At 41.7% G+C, this 22,571-nt stretch overlaps 2 protein-coding genes across 4 annotated transcripts in view; one reads left to right on the top strand and one right to left on the bottom strand.

Moving 5' to 3' along the window:
- Positions 1–2,345: 2,345 nt before the first annotated feature.
- On the bottom strand, positions 2,346–8,222 carry TM2D2 (TM2 domain containing 2). 3 transcript variants are annotated; one of them, XM_004046916.4, is made up of 4 exons: positions 7,769–8,222; positions 6,875–6,962; positions 5,126–5,241; positions 2,346–3,087 (listed from the first exon to the last, which is right to left on the bottom strand). In XM_004046916.4, the coding sequence occupies exons 1-4, from the start codon at positions 7,993–7,995 to the stop codon at positions 2,874–2,876; spliced, it is 645 nt and encodes a 214-aa protein (XP_004046964.1). In that variant the 5' UTR covers positions 7,996–8,222; the 3' UTR covers positions 2,346–2,873. The 3 variants fall into 3 exon arrangements, with proteins under 3 accessions (XP_004046964.1, XP_004046969.1, XP_004046966.1); XM_004046921.5 differs by having other exon boundaries at positions 6,875–7,250; positions 7,975–8,088; XM_004046918.5 differs by having other exon boundaries at positions 6,875–7,351; positions 7,975–8,080.
- A 239-nt stretch (positions 8,223–8,461) lies between these two features.
- The window catches only part of ADAM9 (ADAM metallopeptidase domain 9), a 109,708-nt gene continuing 95,598 nt past the window's right edge, over positions 8,462–22,571 (top strand). Inside the window, exons 1-2 of the mRNA XM_004046912.5 lie at positions 8,462–8,703; positions 19,421–19,518. Coding sequence (XP_004046960.1) covers positions 8,607–8,703; positions 19,421–19,518 — 195 coding nt within the window. The 5' untranslated portion in view covers positions 8,462–8,606. The remainder of the gene's footprint in view (positions 8,704–19,420; positions 19,519–22,571) is intronic.

The raw sequence follows: 22,571 nt of genomic DNA, 5'->3' as shown, positions 1-22,571 counted from the left end.
TTTCCCAATCTTTTCCCCACCTTTCTCCCCTTTCTATTCCACAAAACCGCCATTGTCTTCATGGCCCGTTCTCAATGAGCTGTTGGGTACACCTCCCAGACGGGGTGGTGGCCGGGCAGAGGGGCTCCTCACTTCCCAGTAGGGGCGGCCGGGCAGAGGCGCCCCTCACCTCCCGGACGGGGTGGCTGGCCGGGCGGGGGGCTGACCCCCCCCCCTCCCTCCCGGACGGGGCGGCTGGCCGGGCGGGAGGGCTGACCCCCCACCTCCCTAGGTTGGGGTACTATACTGTTGCTAAGATGCCTGACTATGTCAAGTGGAAGAACACGGTGCCAGGAAATCTGGGGGAACTGATAACATTTTATTAAAGGCAAGAAACAACTAAAAGGCAGGCAGTTTCTAATTTAACCTTGAGAGAAGGACACTGTAGTATTTTAAACCTTCTCTATAGCCATAAACTAGATATAACACACACATATACAAATGGATCTGTCTACCAAAATTTAAGAAACAACCTGAATAAAGTGCAAAGGCAATCAATTGTTAAATAGTACTACTTTAGTCCATCAGGTTTTCAGGTTGTATCACATTTGGTCAGGTTTGTGGGCAGATGGATGATGGGTGTCATTTACAAGTCAAATGAAAACCGGTAATTTTGGATTGTCACATAGGAATATTGATGATTCTCAAATTACCACTCTAGCAGCGAGAACAACTTTTGTCTCCAGCAGCTTTACTGACAGTAAGAAGGGCATCTTCAGTAGTTTCTAGTCTTTTAGCCCTTCAACCAAGCTCTTACCCCTGGCAACATAAATGACTTCAAGCCTTGGAGCTGCAAAAGTTTCTTTTTTGGTCAGAGTCTCACTCTGTTGCCCAGGCTGAAGTGCAGTGGCAGGATCTCGGCTCACTGCAATCTCTGCCTCCTCGGTTCAAGTGATTCTCTTACCTCAGCCTCCCGAGTAGCTGGGATTACAGGTGCACGCCACCATGCCCGGCTAATTTTTGCATTTTTACTAGAGACTGGGGGTGGGTGGGGGAGTGTGTCTCACCATGTTGGCCAGGCTGGTCTCGAACTCCTGACCTTAAAGGATTCACCTGCCTCGGCCTCCCAAAGTGCAGGGATTACAGGCTTGCACCATTGCGCTGGCCCTAAAGTTTCTTATTTTTTAAAGAAAACAACTTTTGGTAGGGTTATGAATATACTTAGGAGGTTAAAAAAAGTGTGAAATGAGGCAGGACTTGGTTAGGTGAAAAGTAGCATCTTATTTTGGGTAATATTATAATTTGTTTATGTTTTTTAAACTTCCCTTAGAATTTTTTTTTTTTAAATATACATATGGCATCCTTGAACTCCCTTAAACTCTTTTATTTGTATAAATTTATAGGGTACCAGTACAATTTTGTTTCATGCATAAATTGTGTAGATGAACCCCTTTAAGTTCTATGTAAATTCTGTGTATGTAGATTTTTCTGGGGAGAGGGTCTAGTTTCTTCATGAACCATAAAAATTTAATAAATACTATCTTAGGGTATAAAGATTATGAATTAAAAGTTTACCAATTGTTATGTTATAAGCAAGGTTAAGGTCAGTGTGGTACAGAACTTTCAAGACAGAATAGGATCATCTGTTTTAAATTTTTTACAGAAAATTGCCACCTTTAATAATGTAAAAACAGTGATTAATCAGGAATGATAAAGCAAGAAATTCTTAGGAAAGCTACAAAATGATAGAATGTATCCAGGGAAGTTATTTTAACTGTGATATTTGGTCTTAAATTCAATTATTATTAGGTAAACTGAGTGAGTTCTACCTTGTTTCTAGAATTTGTAAGTTATTCTGAGTAAAGCCTCTTCCATTGACTTGGCCACATTGCCCACCTTTGATTTTATATTTAATAGTTCTTTCAACTTAGATTGCAAAGGATGAGAACTGAGTTTTTAAAACCACTTACAATCTGGAACATTTCCTTTTATTCCTGGTGATTTGGGAATGCAGAAGTGTGGATGTATCTCTTTCTGACTGCTGCAGCCCACAGGGAGAGCTAATCATGAAGAATAGTTTTACAGAAACTTGTATGAAATCTTAATTTTATTAGCATGGGCTGGTAAACGCTGATTTTTAGATTGGACAATTCTGCCAGGAGGAATAGCTCAACTCACACATCTGATGCCGCTGGCTTTCAAAATATAAGTGGAATGAAAAAATTATTGCACTGCATATACTGCCTCTAGAACATAATGGAGACACAAGAGGGCTTAATAGGATGGCTCATTTCAAATGACTAGGTTTCTGCAAAACAAATATAATTTTGAGTTTATTCCCCCTACTGAAAATACTCATACAGTACTCCAAGTTGGCAAAATTTATTCTACATTTAAATTCAGAAAGTCAGAATTTCAGTGTGTATTACAATCCACGGCCATTTCTACTTCTGCTGAAGATTTTCATTGTTCAGCTTCAGATCTCCTTGCATGAAGACTCAGAGTCACAAGAGGAACATGGATACAAATATTCATTTTGCTCAACTTGTTAGGTCCACTTGCTCCAAAGGACTGAAGATATAGCAATGTACAGAAAGGAAGACTATGGAAACCCATCCACAGCTTGTAAACTCGCCACTATCCTTTATGTTTTGTGCATGAGGAAAGGAACAAATTTGATTCCCCACAACACTTTTTGCTTGTCATTCCATCTGCAAGGTAAAATCTGGGTTGAAATTCCAAAGTCCAAAGAAGCCTTCTTAACCAAACAAATGCCCTCCAAAAGAGGGAAAATAACATCAGGTCTGATATCAAAGAGGAGTTTTGAGCCTGTACAGATGAATTCAGAAGACAGAGCTTTCACCTGCCTCCCTGGGCCATGACGGCAGCTCTTTTTAGTAAACAGTGCACCAGTTGCTGCCATCACTTGGCATCAGCCCTCCAGTAATTAGCAAAATAAGGTCAACAAACCACCAAATCCCAAGTCCTCCAAGCGTCAACAGCTTCCCTACTGCAGTGCCAGTGTGTCCCAAACAGAATCGATCCACACCAAAACATCCCAGGAAGAAGGAGTAGAGTAAAGTGGTTATGAAGTAGTGTCCGGTATACCTAGGTGAAAGGAATGAAAAGGAAGATGTTTTACTGCACGAAAATTTAAACCCTTAAGGATTAGTGAATTTAACATAAGTGATGAGACGGTGCAGTGGACCCTCTGTGGCCTTTTACCCTCCATTTTGTTTTCTTTTATGATATGGTCAGTGAGGTGAGAGGATCAGGAAAAACCAAAGTTTATTATACTCATAGGTCCCAGAGACAGGAGGCACATCATGTTATACAAGGCTACCTGGCAAAGATACCAGGGTGGTTGGAAGATAGAAGGGAGGGGAAGGTTTTTGGCCACTATCTTCATTGGGGTTTCTGCAGGAAAGGCAAGACAGGGCAGGGCAAATAGTTTAGAATTGGCTAGTTTGAATAACCTCAGCAGGCTCTAAGTTATAGGAGTGGTCCCTGGTTGCCTGGCACTTGGACCTGAGAAGACTAAGGCAGAGGAATATTATTTCCTGGGGTGTACAGGCCAGAAACAGAAGATATGTCTCTAGACTAGTTTGCATATCAAAGGCATGCTGCTGGTTGGGCCCTTTGCTATCTCTAAGAAATGACTAGCTTCAGGAAGGGCAGTCTCTTCACAGCCAGAAAGGTTTTTAAGATGTCAAACATCATAATGTACAATAATTTAAAAAACTTTTTGACCATGGTGGTGGCTGATGCCTATAATCCCGGCACTTTGGGAGGCCAAGATGGGAGGACCACTTGAGCCCAGGTGCTCCAGGCCAACCTAGGCAACATAGCGAGACCCTGTTTCTACCAAAAAAAAAAAAAAAAAAAAAAAAAAAGGCCAGGTGTGGTGGAGCACACCTGTAGTCCTAGTTACTCGGGAGGCCGAGGTAGGAGGATCACTTGAGCCCAGGAGGTCGAGGCTGCAGTGAGCCCTGTTTGTCTGTTTGTGCCATTACACTCCAGCCTGGGCAATGGAACAAGACCCCATCTCCAAAAAAAAAAAAAATACACATTTTTTTATAATACACCCTCTTCACCTTTACTTTACTCTCCTCTAAGAATCTCTAGTTGGTAGAGGGTCTCAACAGAATACTTGCTAAGATATGGAGCATCTCTAAGAACAAATACCAACTTTTGCAGAGTTGGATTGGACAAGAAGTCATCAAGCACATTTGCACAACAGGCACCATGGTAGGAGTAGGAGTCTGGGCTCCCATCCTCCTCTGTAGAGGCTCTTTTCCTGAGACTCAGCTGGCTTCCTGTATGTAGTTCTCTAAGGAAGCACTGTCCTTAAATGAACACTTGATCTCCATACACTCTTTCCTGTTGTTTTGAGCAGCGAAAAGCGAGGACTTCTTCATAAGGCTCTGCCCTTATCCACTGTGCTGACACAGCTGCAGTTACTCTAATATTACTAATCATAGTCATAGACTGTTTCCATTAGCAAACTGTACAAGGCAATTCTGTGCCTTCAAGCAGAATTTACAGAAATGACCTTGATCCTTTACCTTAATGACCTTAATGATAAACTGATTTTCAGAGTGTGGAGCCTACACTTTTTATAATAAAACCTTTATTCCTGAAATACTAGGGCAATTTGCACAAGATTTATATCTATTGTAGGAATTTTGGGGCTAGATCATCTGGCCCAAAATTCTGTAGATGAGGGATAAACTGAGTGCCCACAGGCACTTAGCAAGTTAGAGAAAGAGACAGTTAGAACTTCACCTTCCGGGCTTAAGTCCAGAGTCCTCTCTACTATAAACATATTGCTTCTGTCAATGAATTATGCACAATGGTAGCCATGGACCCTCTTTGGTGCTTAAAAAAAGTCATATCAAAAAATAACAATGAGCTGAACACAGTGGCATGTGCCTGTTGTCCCAGATACTTGGGAGGCTGAGGCAGGAGGATTGCTTCAGCTCAGGAGGTCCAGGCTGCGATAAGCCATGATTGCACCACTGCACTCCAGCCTGGGTAACAGAGTGAGACCCTGTCTCTTAAAACAAAAAATAAATAAATAAAAAGAGAAGGAAAATGGCTCTACCTCCAACCAAGTACCAACTACTCCAATCAAAGTAACACTTACTTTATACAAGGTTTATTTTCTCGTAGAAAGGTCCTAGGACTGGCACACTCAATTCCATCTAAGGCATGGCACTGGACTGAAGTGTGTTCCACGTCGCTGTAGGCCTGACCGCCGAACTGTGGAATAACAACCAAGACCAAAACCAACTCACCAGAGCAAGTGACACAAACATCTATCTTTATATTCACTAATAAAAGAATAAAAGCTGCCTCAGGACTACAATTATTCCAACAAGGTTGAGGTACAGCTGTGCTCAAGGGCAAGGAATTTAGTGACACACTTCTGAGTCCATCTTAAATGTACACGGTCTTAAATAAACTCCTGCTTTCTTCTTCATGACTGGCTTCTTCAATAATATAGTAAAAAAAACCCCCAAACACACTCAATGTCATTAAAGGCCATTTAGAAGAGATGAACACAATGCTTTACTTATCTTTACTTATAAGCATATGTATAAGCTTATACATATTTACAGGAAAAAGAGCATATAACTGAGCATTTGGGAGTGGGTATTTAAAAAGTCACTGCCTATTACAGGTCTCTTTTATATCTATTAAAAATGAATAGAATTAGGAAAGAACTCAGGATATTATCTGACTCAGGACTTTATTTAGGTCATAAATGTGTATTACCTGATATCTATGGGACACCTGTAAGTTTAAATTCCAGCCAAAAATTTCAGAACTGGGCCTCTTACCATTGCTTAACTGAATTCTAGCCAAGAAATCACAGATATTCATTTTTTACTGGTACCTTATATCAGTGCTTATTACTATTTTCATTGGCGAGTTCCTCAAAGGGAAGGGACTGGGAAATAAGAATGCTTACAGGATAAACTCAATTTTTAATTAAAATGGGCAAAAGTGATCTCTATACAATATTAACTCAAACTTTAATCAATAATTATCAACAGAGTAAAATTTCATTGTCTTAAATATTTATCTATACATGATTTCAGTTAAGAGCTGCCCTTTTAGTCTTACTACTGTCAGGTTTATTCCTCTGTCTCTGATTTAGTACAAAAAATGCCTTCCCATCATTCTCTTAACACCTGTCCAAATCTTGACTTGCATTATGTGGCATAATAGGATGGCGAGTCCATGGTGGGGAGGAGATACATGAACTTCATTGGTTATTTTGAGAGATTGATTAGGAACTGTACACTCAGCTTTAGGGATATTACTAATAAAACTTAATAGCTTTTTTCCATTCCAAGAAGCCACTGTTAACCAATGGCTTCCGCTGGAATGCTTTAATGTCCTACAAAGACATATACTGATAGACTCTATCTGTCTCCTACGGACATGGTGGAACCTGTTTGCCTGGAGAAAAGAAATGTCATTGGCAAGAAAAGCTCTGCCCCAAATGCATGTGTAACAAAGATACTGCCCAATCCATCACCAGTGTTGCAAAGTGCACAGACTTTCTTTTGCTCTTTCAGGAAAGGTTCATGCCTTGAAGGAGAGTCAGGGGTGACATTTTAGTTTCAAAATCTGTCAGTGGCCAAAGGAACCAAAGACAGGTTGGTCTTTGCACCTGGGTGGTTTTGGCACAGAGATTGCTCCTTCATAAGGAAACCAAATATCTTGTTCAGTCACTGACCCTGGCCATACTGGAAATTTCCAGTAACGGTCTTTCTGAGGAAATTCTTCAAAAAACTTTGTACCTCTTATACTTTTATGTAACAGCATTGAGACATTCCTATTTCGTTATTGAAGGGTTTGCTCTTACGACAAAACAAAAACTCACCTTGAGACAACCATAACCAAGTTCCTGGGATGCTGTTGCATTTCCAACATGATCCACTGGGTCTTCACATTCTATAAATTCATCAGGTCTGTAATTCACCAGTAAGATCATGATCATCATCATACGGTCTTTGCAAATCGCTGTGTGCATGCACGTAATCAAAACAGGCAAAAGACATTTCTTCATCAAGTTTTCTGGGGTTCAGTTTCACCCTGCTGACCCCTTTCCAAGCCAATTAAACTGAAGCACAGCAGGTCAAACGGACAGCCACCCAAATGAACCTTTTGTTGGAGAAGGGAGGTGTTTCTGGTCCTGCTTCTATAAGGATTCTACTTCTGCCATGGTTTCATCTCTTCAGTAGGCAAACAACAAGATTCTGGGGGCAAAATTTAAGCCAAAGTATTCTCAGTCCTCTTTGCATTTCCCAAATGCCTTTTCTTGTTTGATCAAAAAGAGATGTTAAAAAATGGCGTGATTCTGCAACGGTAAGAATATTGATTGCTTTTTTAAAAAATGCCCTGTAGGCAGGGACAAGTCATTTACTCCATTTATGCCTTACTCAGTACTGGCACCGAATCGACCGACTAATACTCTCCTTGGGCTAAAGGGCGCAGGGCAAAGAAAGCACAACCTTACGCCCTTCTTCCAGAGGCTATATGATGTTACTCCTACCCAGTTTTCCTCTTTGGGGATCTCAAAGGCTCTGTCACTGACACACAAGGGTTTTCTCTGCACGGGCGGTGAGAAACCTGGTTCATGATATTTGCCTCCGGAACGACCTCAGAGAGGCAGGGTCTGAAAAAATGCAGCGTCCCCCAACCCTGCCTTCCCTTAACACCCATATATTCCTGGCACACCCTCCACGTCCACCCGCCTCGACCACTGGTAGCTTACAGGTAAGAGCAGAGGATGACCGGAGAGTGGGGGTCGCCATATTCCCAGCTCGCAGCACCCCCGGGGCCCTCCGGCTGGGCGGCGCCAGCGGATGTGAGCTCAGGCTCAGCGGTCGCATTTTGCGAGTGGCTCCGAGACACACAATGCAGCAGAAGTAAATTCCCCAGCAGCAAAGCCGCCTGGCCGCACAGAAGTAAGTAACTAACCGGGCAACCACCTAGCACCATCTTCCCGGGCACAGGAGCGGAGACCCGGCCTCAACCACAATCCCAGGCCAGCAGCACAGACCCAATCACTGCGTGGTCAGGCCTTTCCGCGTAGCCCCGCCCGCGTAGCCCCGCCAAACAGCCAATGGACGCGCAGCTCGACGCTCCGCGCACCTCCGCCAACCAACCAGAAAAGGTCGAGCAGACAGGCGGGGCTACTCCGCCCTACGCTTCTGCTTCTGGATTCCTCTTCTGGGTCTCATGCTCCTCCTTCTTTTGCGCCGAATGCGTTCTCCAATCGGATCCGTTGACCCCCCCTAGGTGGGCGTGCCCGGCAGCCGACGGGGCGGGGCGGATATGACTGGCGGGTCGACTAGTGCTGGTTGCCACCGCCGGTTTAGAAATCCTATTCTCGCGCCGGGGACTGGATTTTTCCCTACGTCAGCGCAGCTAGGCGATGTCGGGAGCGAGCTCGGACCGAGGGCTCAGTTGCGTCAGTGCCGCGCGCGTGCTCGTCCCCGGGCGCGCGCGCTTCCCGGTCAGACTTGGGGCCCCGGCAGGGTTGGAAAATGATGGAAGAGGCGGAGGTGGAGGCGACCGAGTGCTGAGAGGAACCTGCGGAATCGGCCGAGATGGGGTCTGGCGCGGGCTTTCCCTCGGGGACCCTTCGCGTCCGGTGGTTGCTGTTGCTTGGCCTGGTGGGCCCAGTCCTCGGTGCGGCGCGGCCAGGTGGGTGTCCGCCCCCTGGGTCGGTTGGGACGGCTGCTTCCTAGGGACGGGGCGCTCGGAGTGAACCTGTGGTGCCTGGGAGTGGAGGGGCCCGGCCTGGGGATCGGACCCGGGGTCGGGGGGCGCGGCCGCTCCAGGTGTGTGCGGACCGGGGTCGCACCCGAGGCGCGGGGTTTGGCGCCCCAAGCCGTTCTTGGCCCGGGTCCTCTGCCCGGCACCGCTTCCTCCGTGTCCTGTTTGATGGAGCCGTTCCCAGCGTCCCTCCATCCCTCGCCGCCTCGCGCGAAGCCGGGTCCCCCAGACGCCCCGAAACCCGCTCTGGGGCGGGCGCTGACCTCGGCTGGCCGGAGCCCTGCAGGCTGGGCGCGCCCGCGGGCGTTCAGTCCTCCAAACGCCTGCAGGGAGGGAGCTGGCTCTCGCTCGTGGAGTTAATGTCGCTTGGAAAGAGACTGAGAGATGAAACTTTTGCTGCAGGTTATAATTTGAAATTTTGACGTTCATGGTATCCTTGGGTCAACACAGCTAAATTTAATGGTGGAATAAAGGTGGGTGGGAGGACGCTCATTTCTCTTGGGTCATTTTTGTAGTAAGAATATTTTGTAAACGATGTGCTACCTTTCTATAGCCAAACCATTCTTAAAAAATCTGTGTTTTTATTGGGTTCGTACTGTGTTAAATCCGGACAGATAATCCCTGCTCTTTTGAACTCACAGGATTATTGTAGGAATTAAATCATTTGTGTGAAATCGTTTTTGAATTGTGAAACTGCCCTTGACTATGTAAGATACTTGTATTGGAGATGCCCAAACATAGTGGAAGCAAATTGTCAGCACGCTGGCGTCTTTCTGGAAACAAGTTGTTTATTTTGGATTTTGTATGAGATAATTGTTTGCATGAATGTATTTTCTCTATCAGCGACAGAGGATGATGGAGAATGGGAGTTTTTACTAAATCATTGATTGAAAGTTATTCAAAGGTGATGATAGAAGATTTCAACGCAGGACTGTTGACCTTCAGGAAACTAATTACTTGTTTTTCTTATCTTTGGCTGCTTCATTTGAAATTAAGTAAATTTGCCCCGGTGTGGAAATGTTGAAACTCTGAAAATGTTTTGAATGGGGAGTTGCCAAATTTCTTCTGGTTAACACTACTTTTCCGGTGGTATTCTAGATGGTTAACACTCACCGATGTTTAAGGTGAAGACGATTATACATCCGGAGTTTTATTAATCTGTGATTTTTTTTGTGTTTGTAAATGTAAATAAGACTGTGTTTTTAAATGTTAATATAAATGTCAGTCATTACCGACCTGCATTAGATGAATGGAATATCCTGATGGTCTTTAACTGTGGTTTTGGCCAACTCCTCACTTCGGCATGTGTATGCCTCTTCAAAGTTTAGCCACCGTTTATGGAACTCCTATAAACACCACACAGTTGATTGTAGAGGGGCAGAAGGTGACCACATATGCTAAGCGCATCTGAGAGATGTTGGGGAAGATTTTTAGAGAAAATAATATTTGAACTGGGCTACATCGGTGATTTTTCAAGTAGAATAGTAGATACATTCTAAGCAGAGGAAAGTTTTTGCAAGAGTATGGTGGGGCCGGGGGCGTATGAAAGAACATAGCTTTTTAGGAAATGATAAAAATGTCAATATGTCTTCATGCAGACTATAAAAGGGAGGGATGGAAGATCAAACTAAGGTAGGTTGTTACCAGTTGGGAAGAGTCTTCTATGCTGAACTAAGGGGTTTGGACTTCACCCCGTAGGAAGTTCTTTGGGCAGTGGAGGTTTTAAGTAGGGGTGCGACCTAATCTCATTTTCTGTTAAGAAAACGGGCCACACGGTGGAGGATAGAATCTAGGAGGGAGAGACTAGAGGCTGGGACACCGGTTAAGAGGCTTTTGTAATAGTGTGCAGTGAGTCAACTCTTGTTTCTCTCGGGGAACGTTCATACAAAATCAGCTGACCACATTTTTGCAGTATAAGGTGTTTAAAACGTGCACTGAAACATTTTCCAGGATCGAAAGAGGAATTTGAGGTACCAGGCACACGTCAGTTACATTAGGAGTTAAGTAGGTTTTATAGGATTTTTACTACCATTTATAACATTGTCTCAATGAGGAAATGCAGTATAATTTCCAAACAGCTAACTTTCAGTAAACTTTTTTTTTTTTTTAAACTGACAAAGGTAACTGTGTCATTGTAAAAAATAACAAGGGGAATCAGGTATGAAACCTCTTCTTATTTTCTAAGGTAGTAATTATGAGGAACAGATTTAGAATTTTTTTTAAACAAAGACTGGCATTCTAAAGAAAATGACTTTGAAAGCTTACTCATGGTGAGTCACTGTAAAATGATTTGTGTAGTAAGAACTTAGGTCCATACTAATCTCGTTTTCAGATGCCAGCAAAATATTTGAATTTGATATGTTTGTGTTTGTGTTGATAGGAGAATGTAGCCTTTTACATTTAAGGATGATTTGGTTTTCAACCTTTTAAGTAAAAAAGAAAGCATATATAATTAAAATATGTACAAACCTAGTTCCTGGTTTCCAAGACAGTTTTCAAAAAGCACTTGAAGCTTTAACTTACCAAATTTATTATTTGCTCTTTGTAAAAAATCCGGGTTTATAATAGAATTTATTATGGAATCCCCCAAAAGATGCAAGCTCTAAGTAACTGGAAGCTTTTTCTTGGGAATATCCGCAAGCTCAAACGTATGACATAGCCTCATATTTCTTTTTCCTTTTTGATATGTAACATATACTGGAGGCTTGGAGTCATGCCATCCTTTTGAGTCAGCGCTATGGAACTGCCTCATAAATGAATGCAGTCCTTTTGGTATCTCAGTAGCTAATCCCTCACAGTCTTTTTTTTTTTTTTTTTTTTTTTTTTTGAGACGGAGTCTTGCTGTGTCGCCCAGGCTGGAGTGCAGTGGCGCGATCTCGGCCCACTGCAACCTTCACCTCCCGAGTTCAAGCAATTCTCCTGCCTCAGCCTTATGCCTGGCTAGTTTTTTGTATTTTTAGTACAGATGGAATTTCACGGTGTTAGCCAGGATGGTCTCGACCTCCTGACCTCGTGATCCGCCCACCTCAGCCTCCCAAAGCGCTGAGACTACAGGCATGAGCCACCGCGCCCCGGCCTCTCTCACAGTCTTTGAATGGGTCTAATGTGGACCCAACTAAAGTTGGGTAGCACAATGTTGTTTGTATATTGAGAGATTATTGTAGTTTATTTTCCATTTCATGTTGTTATTTTAATCAGATTATTTTCCCTAAGTGATCATATGTGGGACACTGCTTGAGTCACATCTTTTTTTTTCTTTGTGAGAGACAGGGTCTTGCTCTGTTGCCCAGGCTGGAGTGCAGTGGAACAGTCATAGATCACTGTAACCTCGAATTCCTGGGCTGAAGCAATCCTCCTGCCTAAGTCTCCTGAGTAGCTGGGACTGCAGGGGTGCGTCACCATGCTTGGCTAATTAAAAACTTTTTTTGTGTGTGGAGAGGCAATCTTGCTCTGTTGCCCAGGCTGGTCTCGAACTCCTGGGCTCAAGCGTTCCTCCTGCATCAGCCTCCCAAAGTGCTGGGATTACAGGTGTGAACCACCACGCCTGGCCTTAAATCACATCGTTTAAGAGTGAGCTAGGGAACCTTAGAAATTAACTTGGTCCGTTTTAAAATACGCAGTTCTGTTTGTATTTATTTATGTTTATGCTAATGTAAGTATTGTGTTACTAAACCTTATTGGAAGAAAAGAAAATGATATCACCCCTAGACATGTTATAATGTAGGGCAGAACTCAAAGGGAATGGGACATTCCCTTTGATGAATTGTTCTTTTAATGAGATTTTTCATGATTTAAGTCATTTTAGGATGATTTTAATGTCTTCCCTCTAGTAGTGTAGAATCTTCATATGAGTAGACCCCAGGAGAGCCTGATTCTAATCAATCTTATTGAAAGGCTGAGAATCCTGTTGTGAAAATATCTTGGGCCTAACCTCCCATCCCAGCCACTTAAGAGAAGTGATTAAGCAGTCTGTGGATAGCAATACAATGAAATACGATTTTGCTATCAAAATGACAAATGTGTAGGCTATGTAGATTTGTAAAAAAGTTGATACAAAAGATGTTAATCATAAAAAGTAGGGTTCACTTTAAGTCATATGTGATAATTACAACTATCAGAACTATGTTTGTTTAGCTATAACCATCAGAAGAGGTTATTTATTCAACACATATTTTATTGAATACGTACTGTACCAGTGCAGGAAGTACATGATGAATAAGATACCGTCCTTGATCTCAAAGAACTTAAATTCTTTGCTGGAGGAACTTAAATTGTCTAGGGCATTAAATCTTAGAAATGGGTGGTGTTTTTCCCAAAGGGACACTTAAACAAACAACAGAAGCCATTTCTTTTTAAATGTAAAGATGGGTAAATATTTAAGAAAAGTGTAACACTAAAAAAAGTAAGAGTGTAGACCTAGCAGTAGAAATTATAATTAAGTATGTTTGAAGGTAGTTTTTTTTTTTTTGAGATGGAGTCTCACACTGTTGCCCAGACTGGAGTGCAATGGCTCGATCTCAGCTCACTGCAACCTCTGCCTCCCAGGTTCAAGCGATCCTTCTGCCTCAGCCTCCTGAGTAGCTGGGATTACAGGCGCGTGCGCCACCACACCTGGCTAATTTTTGTATTTTTAGTAGAGACAGGGTTTCACCATGTTGGCAAGGCTGGTCTTGAACTCCTGACCTTGTGATCCACCCGCCTCGGCCTCCCAAAGTGCTGGGATTACAGGCGTGAGCCACCACGTCCAGCCCAAAGGTAGTTATTAATATATGGTATGTATTTATCTGGAATTGACCTGATGAATACTAGAATGATAAAAAAAAAAAAGGCAAAAACTGCAATTACTTTTGCACCAACCTATTATATGGCTCGAAATAATAGTGCTTTGTAGATCTAATTGAAACAATTTCTCTACAAGAAATACTTTGGAAACAGAATTATCTTATTTATCCTGAATGTGGAGGCCAGGTTTATTTTTATTTTCTACAGTGGAAGTACTTAAAAGTGGCTGTTTGTTTATGTAGTAGGCAGGAGAAGCCCATGGTTTGGAGTTCACATTTGTTTGCTTTGCAATTAGGTAGAATTCTTTTTTTTTTTTTTTTTTTTTTTTGAGACAGAGTCTCACTCTGTTGCCCAGACTGGGGTGCAGTGGCACAATCTGGGGTCACTGCAGCCTCCACCTCCCAGGTTCAAGCGATTCTTCTGCCTCAGCCTCCCGAGTAGCTGGGACTACAGGCACGCACCTCCACGCCCGGCTAATTTTTGTATTTTTTTAGTAAAGACGGGGTTTCACCATATTGGCTAGGCTGGTCTAGAACTCCTGATCTCGTGATCCGCCTGCCTCGGCCTCCCAAATTGCTGGGACTATAGGCTTGAGCCACCGTGCCTGGCCACAATTAGGTAGAACTCTTCTAACTCACTTCCCTGTACTACAATTACTGTTATGAAAAGCGTGCTTAGACTTCCTCTAAAACACACTACAGTGTATAGAAAGATCTACGGAGTTAGAGAAAGAAAGAAGTGCAACTAACACCTTTTCCTTTCTTTAAGATTAGACATGTTAAGTTTCATGTTTCAGTAGTTCACGTTTTCTCTTCAGGCCGTTTTCTCTTTTTCTTTTTTTTTAGATGGAGTCTCCCTCCGTCTCCCAGGCTGGAGTGCAGTGGTGCAATCTCAGCTCACTGCAACCTCCCCTCCTGGGCTAAAGTGGTTCTCAGCTCACTGCAACCTCCCCGTCCTGGGCTCAAGTGGTCTGGTGCCTCAGCCTCCCGAGTAGCTGGGACAACAGGAGAGCGCCACGAGGCCTGGCTAATTTTGCATATTTTGTAGAGGCAGGGTTTCACCATGTTGGCCAGGCTTGTCTCAAACTCTTGATAAAATAAATGATTAATTGTGGCATTTTGGTTTTCAAAATGAGAATTGTGTTTAAAATGCAAAAGAAGGAAAGAAAGTTATATGTAATCTTCCTATATTTAGCTTTTATTTTACTTCATTGGCAGTCTGGGTAAAAAATTCATAGAAGACAGAAGACTTGGTTTCTAGTCTTGGCCTGAAACTTTTAGCTGTCACAACTGGGGGATGCTATTGGCATCTAGTGGGTGGAGGCCAGGGATGCTGCAAAACATTCCACAGTACACAGGACAGCCCCCTTACAGGTTGAAGGTTTATACAAATAATATTAAAGCTCTTTTTTTATATTAACGTGGAAAAATGTTATTTTGGTTCCCATGAGAAACTGCTACTATTTGAAATTAAAAAAAAAAAAAACAACTAAAGGGAATTTGGGAAAAATCTATGCAGGATATGAACAGGAAAAAAGAAAAAAACCTGACCTAGAGATAAGAAAGGAATTTTGGGGAAAAAACACGGGAAGGAGGATTTTCATACAATTAGTATATATTATTTTGATGACATTCCCCCAGTATGTGCATTTGTTATGATGTTTTGGAACTTTTTATGGCATGGCTTTAATTCAGAAAGTGGTTGCTTGGATTTTAGAAGCAAGATGTCAGTATCAGAATAACAGCTCTTACACACAGAAATTATTTCAGGGTGCTATAATTTTGAAAGTCTTTTAAAAATAAGTGATTAGTTATGGCATTTTGCTTTTCAAATGAGAATTGTGTTTAAAATGGAAAAGAAGGAAAAAAAGTTACGTATAATCTTCCTATATTTAGCTTTTATTTTACTTCATTGGCAGTCTCGGTAAAAGATTCATAGAAGACAGAAGACTTGGTTTCTAGTTTTGGCCTGAAACTATAAGTAAAGTAAACTAACTTTGCCTATAAAGTAACTGAACCTGTTTCAAAATGAAAGCTCTTTAAATACCTGCCTGCCCATAAGAACTACAGATACTTTATTTTTGGAGGCATTTCTTTTTCTCTGTTATGTTCGCTTCTGAGTTGTAATGAAGAACCTTCAGTTTGGTTCTATATTGTTTAGCTTCTAGTTTAACAGTTGTCTGTGTCTATCAGCATATGTATTCTTTATTATTTTTTTTTTTGGCAGGGTCTCCCTCTGTTGCTCAGGCTGGAGTGCAGTTGCATAATCGCTCACTGCAGCCTTGATCTCCCAGGCTCAGGTGATCCTTCCACTTTAGCCTCCTGAGTAGCTGGGACCACAGGCATGTGCCACCATGCCCCACTAGTTTTTAAATTTTTTTGAAGAGACAGGGTCTTGCTCTGTTGCTCAGGCTGGTCTTGAGCTCCTGGGCTCAAGTGATCCTCCTGCCTTGGCCTCCCAAAGTGCTGGGATTACAGGGTTGAGCCACCATACCTGGCCAGCATATGTAATCTTGTCTGTAATGATTACTTAAAGAGAATTTTTTTTTTAAAAGTGAAAGCATGTTTATTAAGAAAGTAAAGGAATAAAAGAATGGCTACTCCACAAGCAGAACAGTGGCACGGGCTGCTCAGCTGAGTATACTGATAGTTGCTTCTTGATTATATGCCAAACAAGGGGTGGATTATTCATGAGTTTTCTGGGAAAGGGGCAAGGATTTTTAGACCATATAAGGTAACTTCTGGGCATTGCCATGGCATTTGTAAACTGTCATGGTGCTGGTGGGAGTGTCTTTTAGCATGCTAATGTATTATAATTAGCATATAATGAGCAGTGAGGACGACCAGAGGTCACTTTCCTTGCAGTCTTGGTTTTGGTGGGCTTTAGCTGGCTTCTTTACTGCAAACTGTTTTATCACCAAAGTCTCTGTGACTTGTATCTTGTACTGACCTCCTATCTCATTCTGTGACTAAGAATGCCTAACCTTCTGGGAATGCAGCCCAGTAGGTCTCAGCCTTATTTTACCCAGCCTCTATTCAAGTTGGAGTCAGTCTGGTTTGAGTGCTGCTGACATATTTTCCCTCATCCTTTTACATGGGAACCTTAATCCTAAAGATTGTAGAGGGACAAAGATCTATCTTTTGTGACTTCTTCAGGCTGAATAGGGGCAATCATGTTCCTGCCTAACTATAGGGTATCTTGTATCCGGGGTAGAGAGGAGCTCAGTCACACAACGTCAGTATGCTGAGGGCCATTCACAACTCTGAGTTCTGTTGAGTTCACAACACATAAGGTGATATCTAGAAGATTGGTAAGATTAATAATTAATAAGTGTTCAATTTAAGAAAACATTCAGTAAGCTTATCCTGCATTCCTACACAAAGATTACAATAGCAATATATTTCATGACAGTATAGCAAATAAGTAAAATTATTCCAAGTAAACTAAATAGAAAGCTGTTCCATGAACTGGGCAATTGTTGGAACCGAGCTGATATAGGGTCATTAACTGATTGCAATATATGCCCAGAATTAGAATACTGATCCAGATGTTAACATTAGCCATCCCTCTTGTTTATTCTGAGCTGCAGTTAGAGATCACTGATTGGTTCACTGAAATAAGCAGAGTCAGTCCAAATTGCAGGGAAAAACTCAGAAACAACTGATGAGACTAGAATTTAATGTCAGGTGTACCATAGTTCTTGAAACGTAATTTTTCTCTTTCCTCCATTTTCATTAAAAACAAATCATGATAGGACTGATAGGATATGATGGGTAGCAAAATAAGCTTTGGTCTTATTATGCTTGGCCTGATTGTTTGAAATAATTGCAGTAAGAATAATTATTTGCCACATAGGCACTTTTTAATTGGCTTTGATGGAACTTTGTTCCATAAGGAATCTCACCTGAGATGTTTTTTAAAGCAGAGCTCAGCCATGGGTTTGCACAGTTAAATACAGGTATGAGTTGGGTAAATTCCTTTCCTTTTGAGGTCCCAAGATAACTTGACACACCTGGGACTGTAGATCGTGACAGTCTTTATTTACAACAGATCAGGAACCTCATACAGGGACTGTGTAGACAAGGTATGTGGCCAGTTTTCTCAAGGGGCTTTTATCGGTTCTATAAATCAAGTTTGATTCCTTAAAGGAAAGCACAACATTCCAGTCAAAACTTGGTAAAATAACCAGTTTCTCCAGTTGTGTCCTGTGCAAAAGAAAACAGATTCTTACAGAAATATAAGGGATTGATGGGTAAAGAGTTTAAAAGCTGTTTATACATGCAGTACATTGGATATGATATAATTTATGGTTTCTTGTTTGCAGCTGTTTGTATCTTTTTAATCCCAAACCAGACAAAGTTATAAACATTTTATATACAATGTTATCTTGGAAAAAGTTAGATGTAAATAATTCATCTTAATCTATATTTGAGAAATCTGAGGGGTATTAGGAAACTCATGAGTGAATGAACATATAGATTGGATCAAAGGAGGAGAGTATGAGAGTAGGGAGACTAGGTAAAAAGGTATCATAGTCATCTAGAGGTGAGGTTAGTAAGGATTAAGCCATTGGTAATAATGCTGGAAGAAAAAGAGGTTGTGTTGGACTTATCGAGAGACTATGTATTGGACTCCCACATGGTGTGTCTTCCTAAGAGATTTGTGTTGGCAATTTTGATTATACTCAATTTCAATTCAAGTGATGACTTTAGAACCCAAGCCCTGCTTAAGACATCATGATTCCATGCGGATAGACTGAACAGAATTGGAAATGGGAGTTAGTCTGCATGACTTTCAGAGCTCTTAACTGTTAAGAAATTTTGCATAAAATTTGTGTTTTTGTGATGGATTAATGGCTATAATTTGAGAGCGTGGCTACATTGTTGAGTATGTATTTGTCAGAGTTAACCCATCAGATATTAAAAGTACCTTTTCACTCTTACGGTCCTTGTCCATTTAATAAGTGTCTTAGTCTGTGTTGCTATAAAGGAGTACCTGAGACTGGGTAATTTATAAAGAAAAGAGGTTTATTTGATTCACTGCAGGCTGTACAGGAAGCATGGCACAGGCATCTGCTTCTGGTGAGGGCTTTAGGCTGCTTCCATTCATGGCAGAAGGGGAAGGGGAGCTGGCGGGTACAGAGGTCATAAGGCGAGAGGAAGCAAGAGAGATGGGGGGAGAGAGGCTCTTTTTAACAACCAGCTCTTGAGGGAACTAATAGAACAAGAACTCTTTCTCCTACCCTGGCCCCTCAGGGATGGCATTACTCTGTTCATGAGGGATCCACTTCAATGACCCCAACACCTGTTACTACACCCCACCTCCCAACACTGGCACACTGGGGGTTAAATTTCAGCGTGAGATTTGGAGAAGTCAAACATACAAACTATAGCAGTAAGTATTTAGTAGTATCATCTGAGAGGATGTTATTCATGCTGGGTGAGGGGGAGGAATGGGAGATGAGTGAAGGGTGCTAGACTCTAGGATGCCTTTCCCCCATTTCCCCACCAAACCAGTTCTTTTCTTTCTTCTTGTGTTTATACCTTAAGATTTCTTTTGAGAAAAAAGGGTTAGGGTTTATAGCTAAAAATGTTTGAAATGATTGCTATGTATATTTATAATGTTTGGATAAAGACTGATTCTTTTTTAAGAAAATACATTTTCCTCCCTCATACTTACCTAATGCATTGCTATTTTCATGTACAAATACAACTTTATATGAGTACTTTTATTATATGCATATTGTAATATGGGAATGTCAGGTGATTTTTCTGTGATTTGAACATTTTGATTTTTCATTATATTGTGTTCCCACGTAGTTTTTCAGTTTCACTTATTATATTTGTTTTTGCCTTTTCTGTAGGCTTTCAACAGACCTCACATCTTTCTTCTTATGAAATTATAACTCCTTGGAGATTAACTAGAGAAAGAAGAGAAGCCCCTAGGCCCTATTCAAAACAAGTAAGTTATAATTGTTGAGAAATAATATGTGGTTAATTTTTTTCTTTTCTGTTTTAGCACAAAGGTGTTATTTGTAGCAGTGATCAGTTCAGTGAGTTATTACTTGGCTGTTACTTAGCATAGCACCATATGGTACTGATGTCCACTGGACGTTATGCTAGTAAAAGCAACATATTGAGCCTTAATATCCTTTTTTTTTTTTGAGATGGAGTCTTGCTCTGTCGCCCAGGCTGGAGTGTGCAGTGGTGCGATCTCGGCTCACTGCAACCTCCGCCTTCTGGGTTCAAGTGATTCTCCTGCCTCAGCCTTCTGAGTAGCTGGGACTACAGGCATGTGCCACCATGTCTGGCTAATTTTTTGGCATTTTTTAGTAGAGACAGGGTTTCACCATGTTGGCCAGGCTGATCTTGAAGTCCTGACCTCAGGTCATTCGCCTGCCTCGGCCTTGCAAAGTGCTGGGATTACAGGTGTGAGCCACCATGCCCAGCCAGTATCTTTTCTTTTTTAAAGACAATATGATCAACTTGAAACATAACAGAATAGAATAAACAGAATTCTGTCACTAGGGTGGGCTGCTGATTATATACATTTTAGCTGACAGGCAATGGTCACAGTGATTTTATTATAATAAGAATTATAATTCTTATTATAATTATATAACCTCACTCAGTTTGTGATAGCTAGAACACTTTATACTGTATCTTCACTGATGGTGGAGAGTGATAATGTGTTAAATGCGTATATTTTATATTAGGGAATATTTACTAAAATACAAGTTTTATTTTCATATTGGAAGAAACCTACTGTGCTGTAAATGGGGTAACCAATGCACAAAAATTATGTTTTCTACTATTCTTTTGTAAAGTTTGTTCAGAAGTAATCTTATTTGGACTTTAATTTTATAAGTCCTTCAACTTTATAGAAGCATAATTAAATTTTATTATAATTTAACAATGGCAGGTAATGCATAGAATTTAGCTTATTATGAATTGTATTAATATCTGAATTGCTGATACACTCAGAAATGTAAGGCAGCGTGCCTGTTTTTTAGGGAGTGGGCATTGTAAAAAGAACACTGGAGTTGAGGATCAGGAACTTTTAGTTTTGGTCCTCCCTGTGAGTACCACCACCTACTAGTTGGGTTGGTCACTCAACTCCATTTACATCTCTCCAGATGAGGAGTAAATGACTCTAAGATCTCCTCTGTAGATGAATTTATACATTTTACTTGTTTTTGGTTTGAACTGGACAGCCTACCATTTGATTATGTTTTGTCTTAGGATAGAGTTAATCAGTTAATCCCTGTTTGGGTGTGATCTTGGCTCACTGCAGCCTCCGCCTCCTGGGTTCAAGTGATTCTCCTGCCTCTGCCTCCTGAGTAGCTGGGACTACAGGCATGTGCCACCATACCCAGCTAATTTCGTATCGTTAGTAGAGATGGGGTTTTGCCATGTTGCCCAGGCTGGTCTCGAACTCTTGGCTTCAAGTGATCCACCTGCTTCAGCCTCCCAGAGTGCTGGGATTACAGGCATGAGCCGCCTGTTTTCCTCCTTTTCTTCAGTCAATGGTAGACTTTCAGCCTAGGGACCGTGTTTTCTCCTTTTTTGTGTCTCTGATAGTATCTTCATTTAGTACTTCCCTCATTAATACTTGGGATCATCATAGATAACTGCCATTTTTATGCTTTGGTTAATATTTGGAGAAGTGATATAGTCAGTGCATATTGAACTGGAATTTGCTCATTCAACAGTGAATGTAATTAACTCGTTAAAAAGTATTTATTGAGTTACTATTGTATGCTAGGCACCATTTAGGTATTGGGGATATGGCAGTGAACAAAACAGACAAAAATTTGTGCCCTTGCATGAATGCAGTCTTGTATTCTATGGAGCTTGCATTCTAGTGAGTGGGGGGAGAGAGAGAGAGAGAGACAGAGAGACAAAAACAAAAACAACAACAACAACAACAACAACAAAACCCCCCCCCCCCCAAACCAAAAATGTATATTACTTCAGATGGTGATAAGTGCTATGGAGAAAATTAAAGTGAGAAGGGGGATAGGGAGGCTGGAAATGGTGAGTTGCTGGGGAGAGGATTGCATTTTTCAGTAGGATTCCCAGGGAAAGCCTTACGAGAAGGTAGCCCTTTAGTAAAGACTAGAAAGAGGGGGGTGAACAATCCAGGCAGATACTTGGGGGAGGAGTAAACTATCACAAAACAATCTTCAGTTTCTCAGATTTCTTTTTAGTAGACATAGCAGTGATGTTTTTACATCATGTGATTGTCTAAGAGCAGAATGAGTAGAAAGGCACATGACAAAGCTGTGGCAATAGAAAGAGCTTGGTGGTTTTGATGGCCCACTGGAGATTGAGGCAGATGATGAAGGGTTATTGGATTCCCATGCAGGATGTGGAGGTAGATGACAGGACCCATAGGTTGGTCTAGCGCTTAGAAGTCAGAGGCAGATGTGCCGTGGTGAAGGGGATGATGCTGTTTCTTGACAAAAGGTTAACTGAGTCTGGAAACGGAAGAGAATATTAAGTAGACACTTCTGATAATGTTAGTTGTCGAGTCCCTCCATGACTTTCTTTTTTATTAAAGAGTTAAGGCGAAGTCACATCTCTTAGTTCCAGAGATCACGTTAAGCGCTTGTGGCTAATGACATGGTGAATTGCTGGGGAAGTTGTTTCAGAGTTGCCTGAGGTAGAGAAGATGATCCCATGAATTGGAGGATGTGTATATATGTTACTTTAATTCCTTGACTCTAAGATGCCATCAATTGTGAGACACACCATATTGTTTTATGTACCACTAATAAAGACACAGAAGTGGCCCAGCAGGGTGGCTTATGCCTGTTATCCCAGCATTTTGGGAGGCTGGGTGGATCACCTCAGGTCAGGAGTTCAAGACCAGCCTTACCAATGTGGTGAAACCCGGTCTCTACTAAAAATGCAAAAATTAGCCTGGTGTGGTGGTGGATGCCTGTAATCCCAGTTACTCGGGAGGCTGAGACAGGAGAATTGCCTGAACCCGGGAGGCAGAGGTTGCAGTGA

Source organism: Gorilla gorilla, chromosome 7 (genome assembly GCF_029281585.2).
Source record: "Gorilla gorilla gorilla isolate KB3781 chromosome 7, NHGRI_mGorGor1-v2.1_pri, whole genome shotgun sequence".
Classification (NCBI taxonomy): domain Eukaryota; kingdom Metazoa; phylum Chordata; class Mammalia; order Primates; family Hominidae; genus Gorilla; species Gorilla gorilla.
The sequence above is the reverse complement of the archived record's forward strand: the minus strand, read 5'-3'. Positions and strand labels throughout refer to the sequence as shown.

What these genes read in the sequence shown, in the direction of transcription:
- TM2D2 (XM_004046916.4), bottom strand. Translation starts at nt 7,995, where the DNA reads ATGGTGCTAGGTGGTTGCCCGGTTAGTTACTTACTTCTGTGCGGCCAG. An exon ending in TTGGTTATGGTTGTCTCAAG is followed by an intron (nt 5,242 to 6,874) that starts GTGAGTTTTTGT and finishes GTTATTCCACAG; the next exon opens with TTCGGCGGTCAGGCCTACAG. An exon ending in GAAAATAAACCTTGTATAAA is followed by an intron (nt 3,088 to 5,125) that starts GTAAGTGTTACT and finishes CCTTTCACCTAG; the next exon opens with GTATACCGGACACTACTTCA.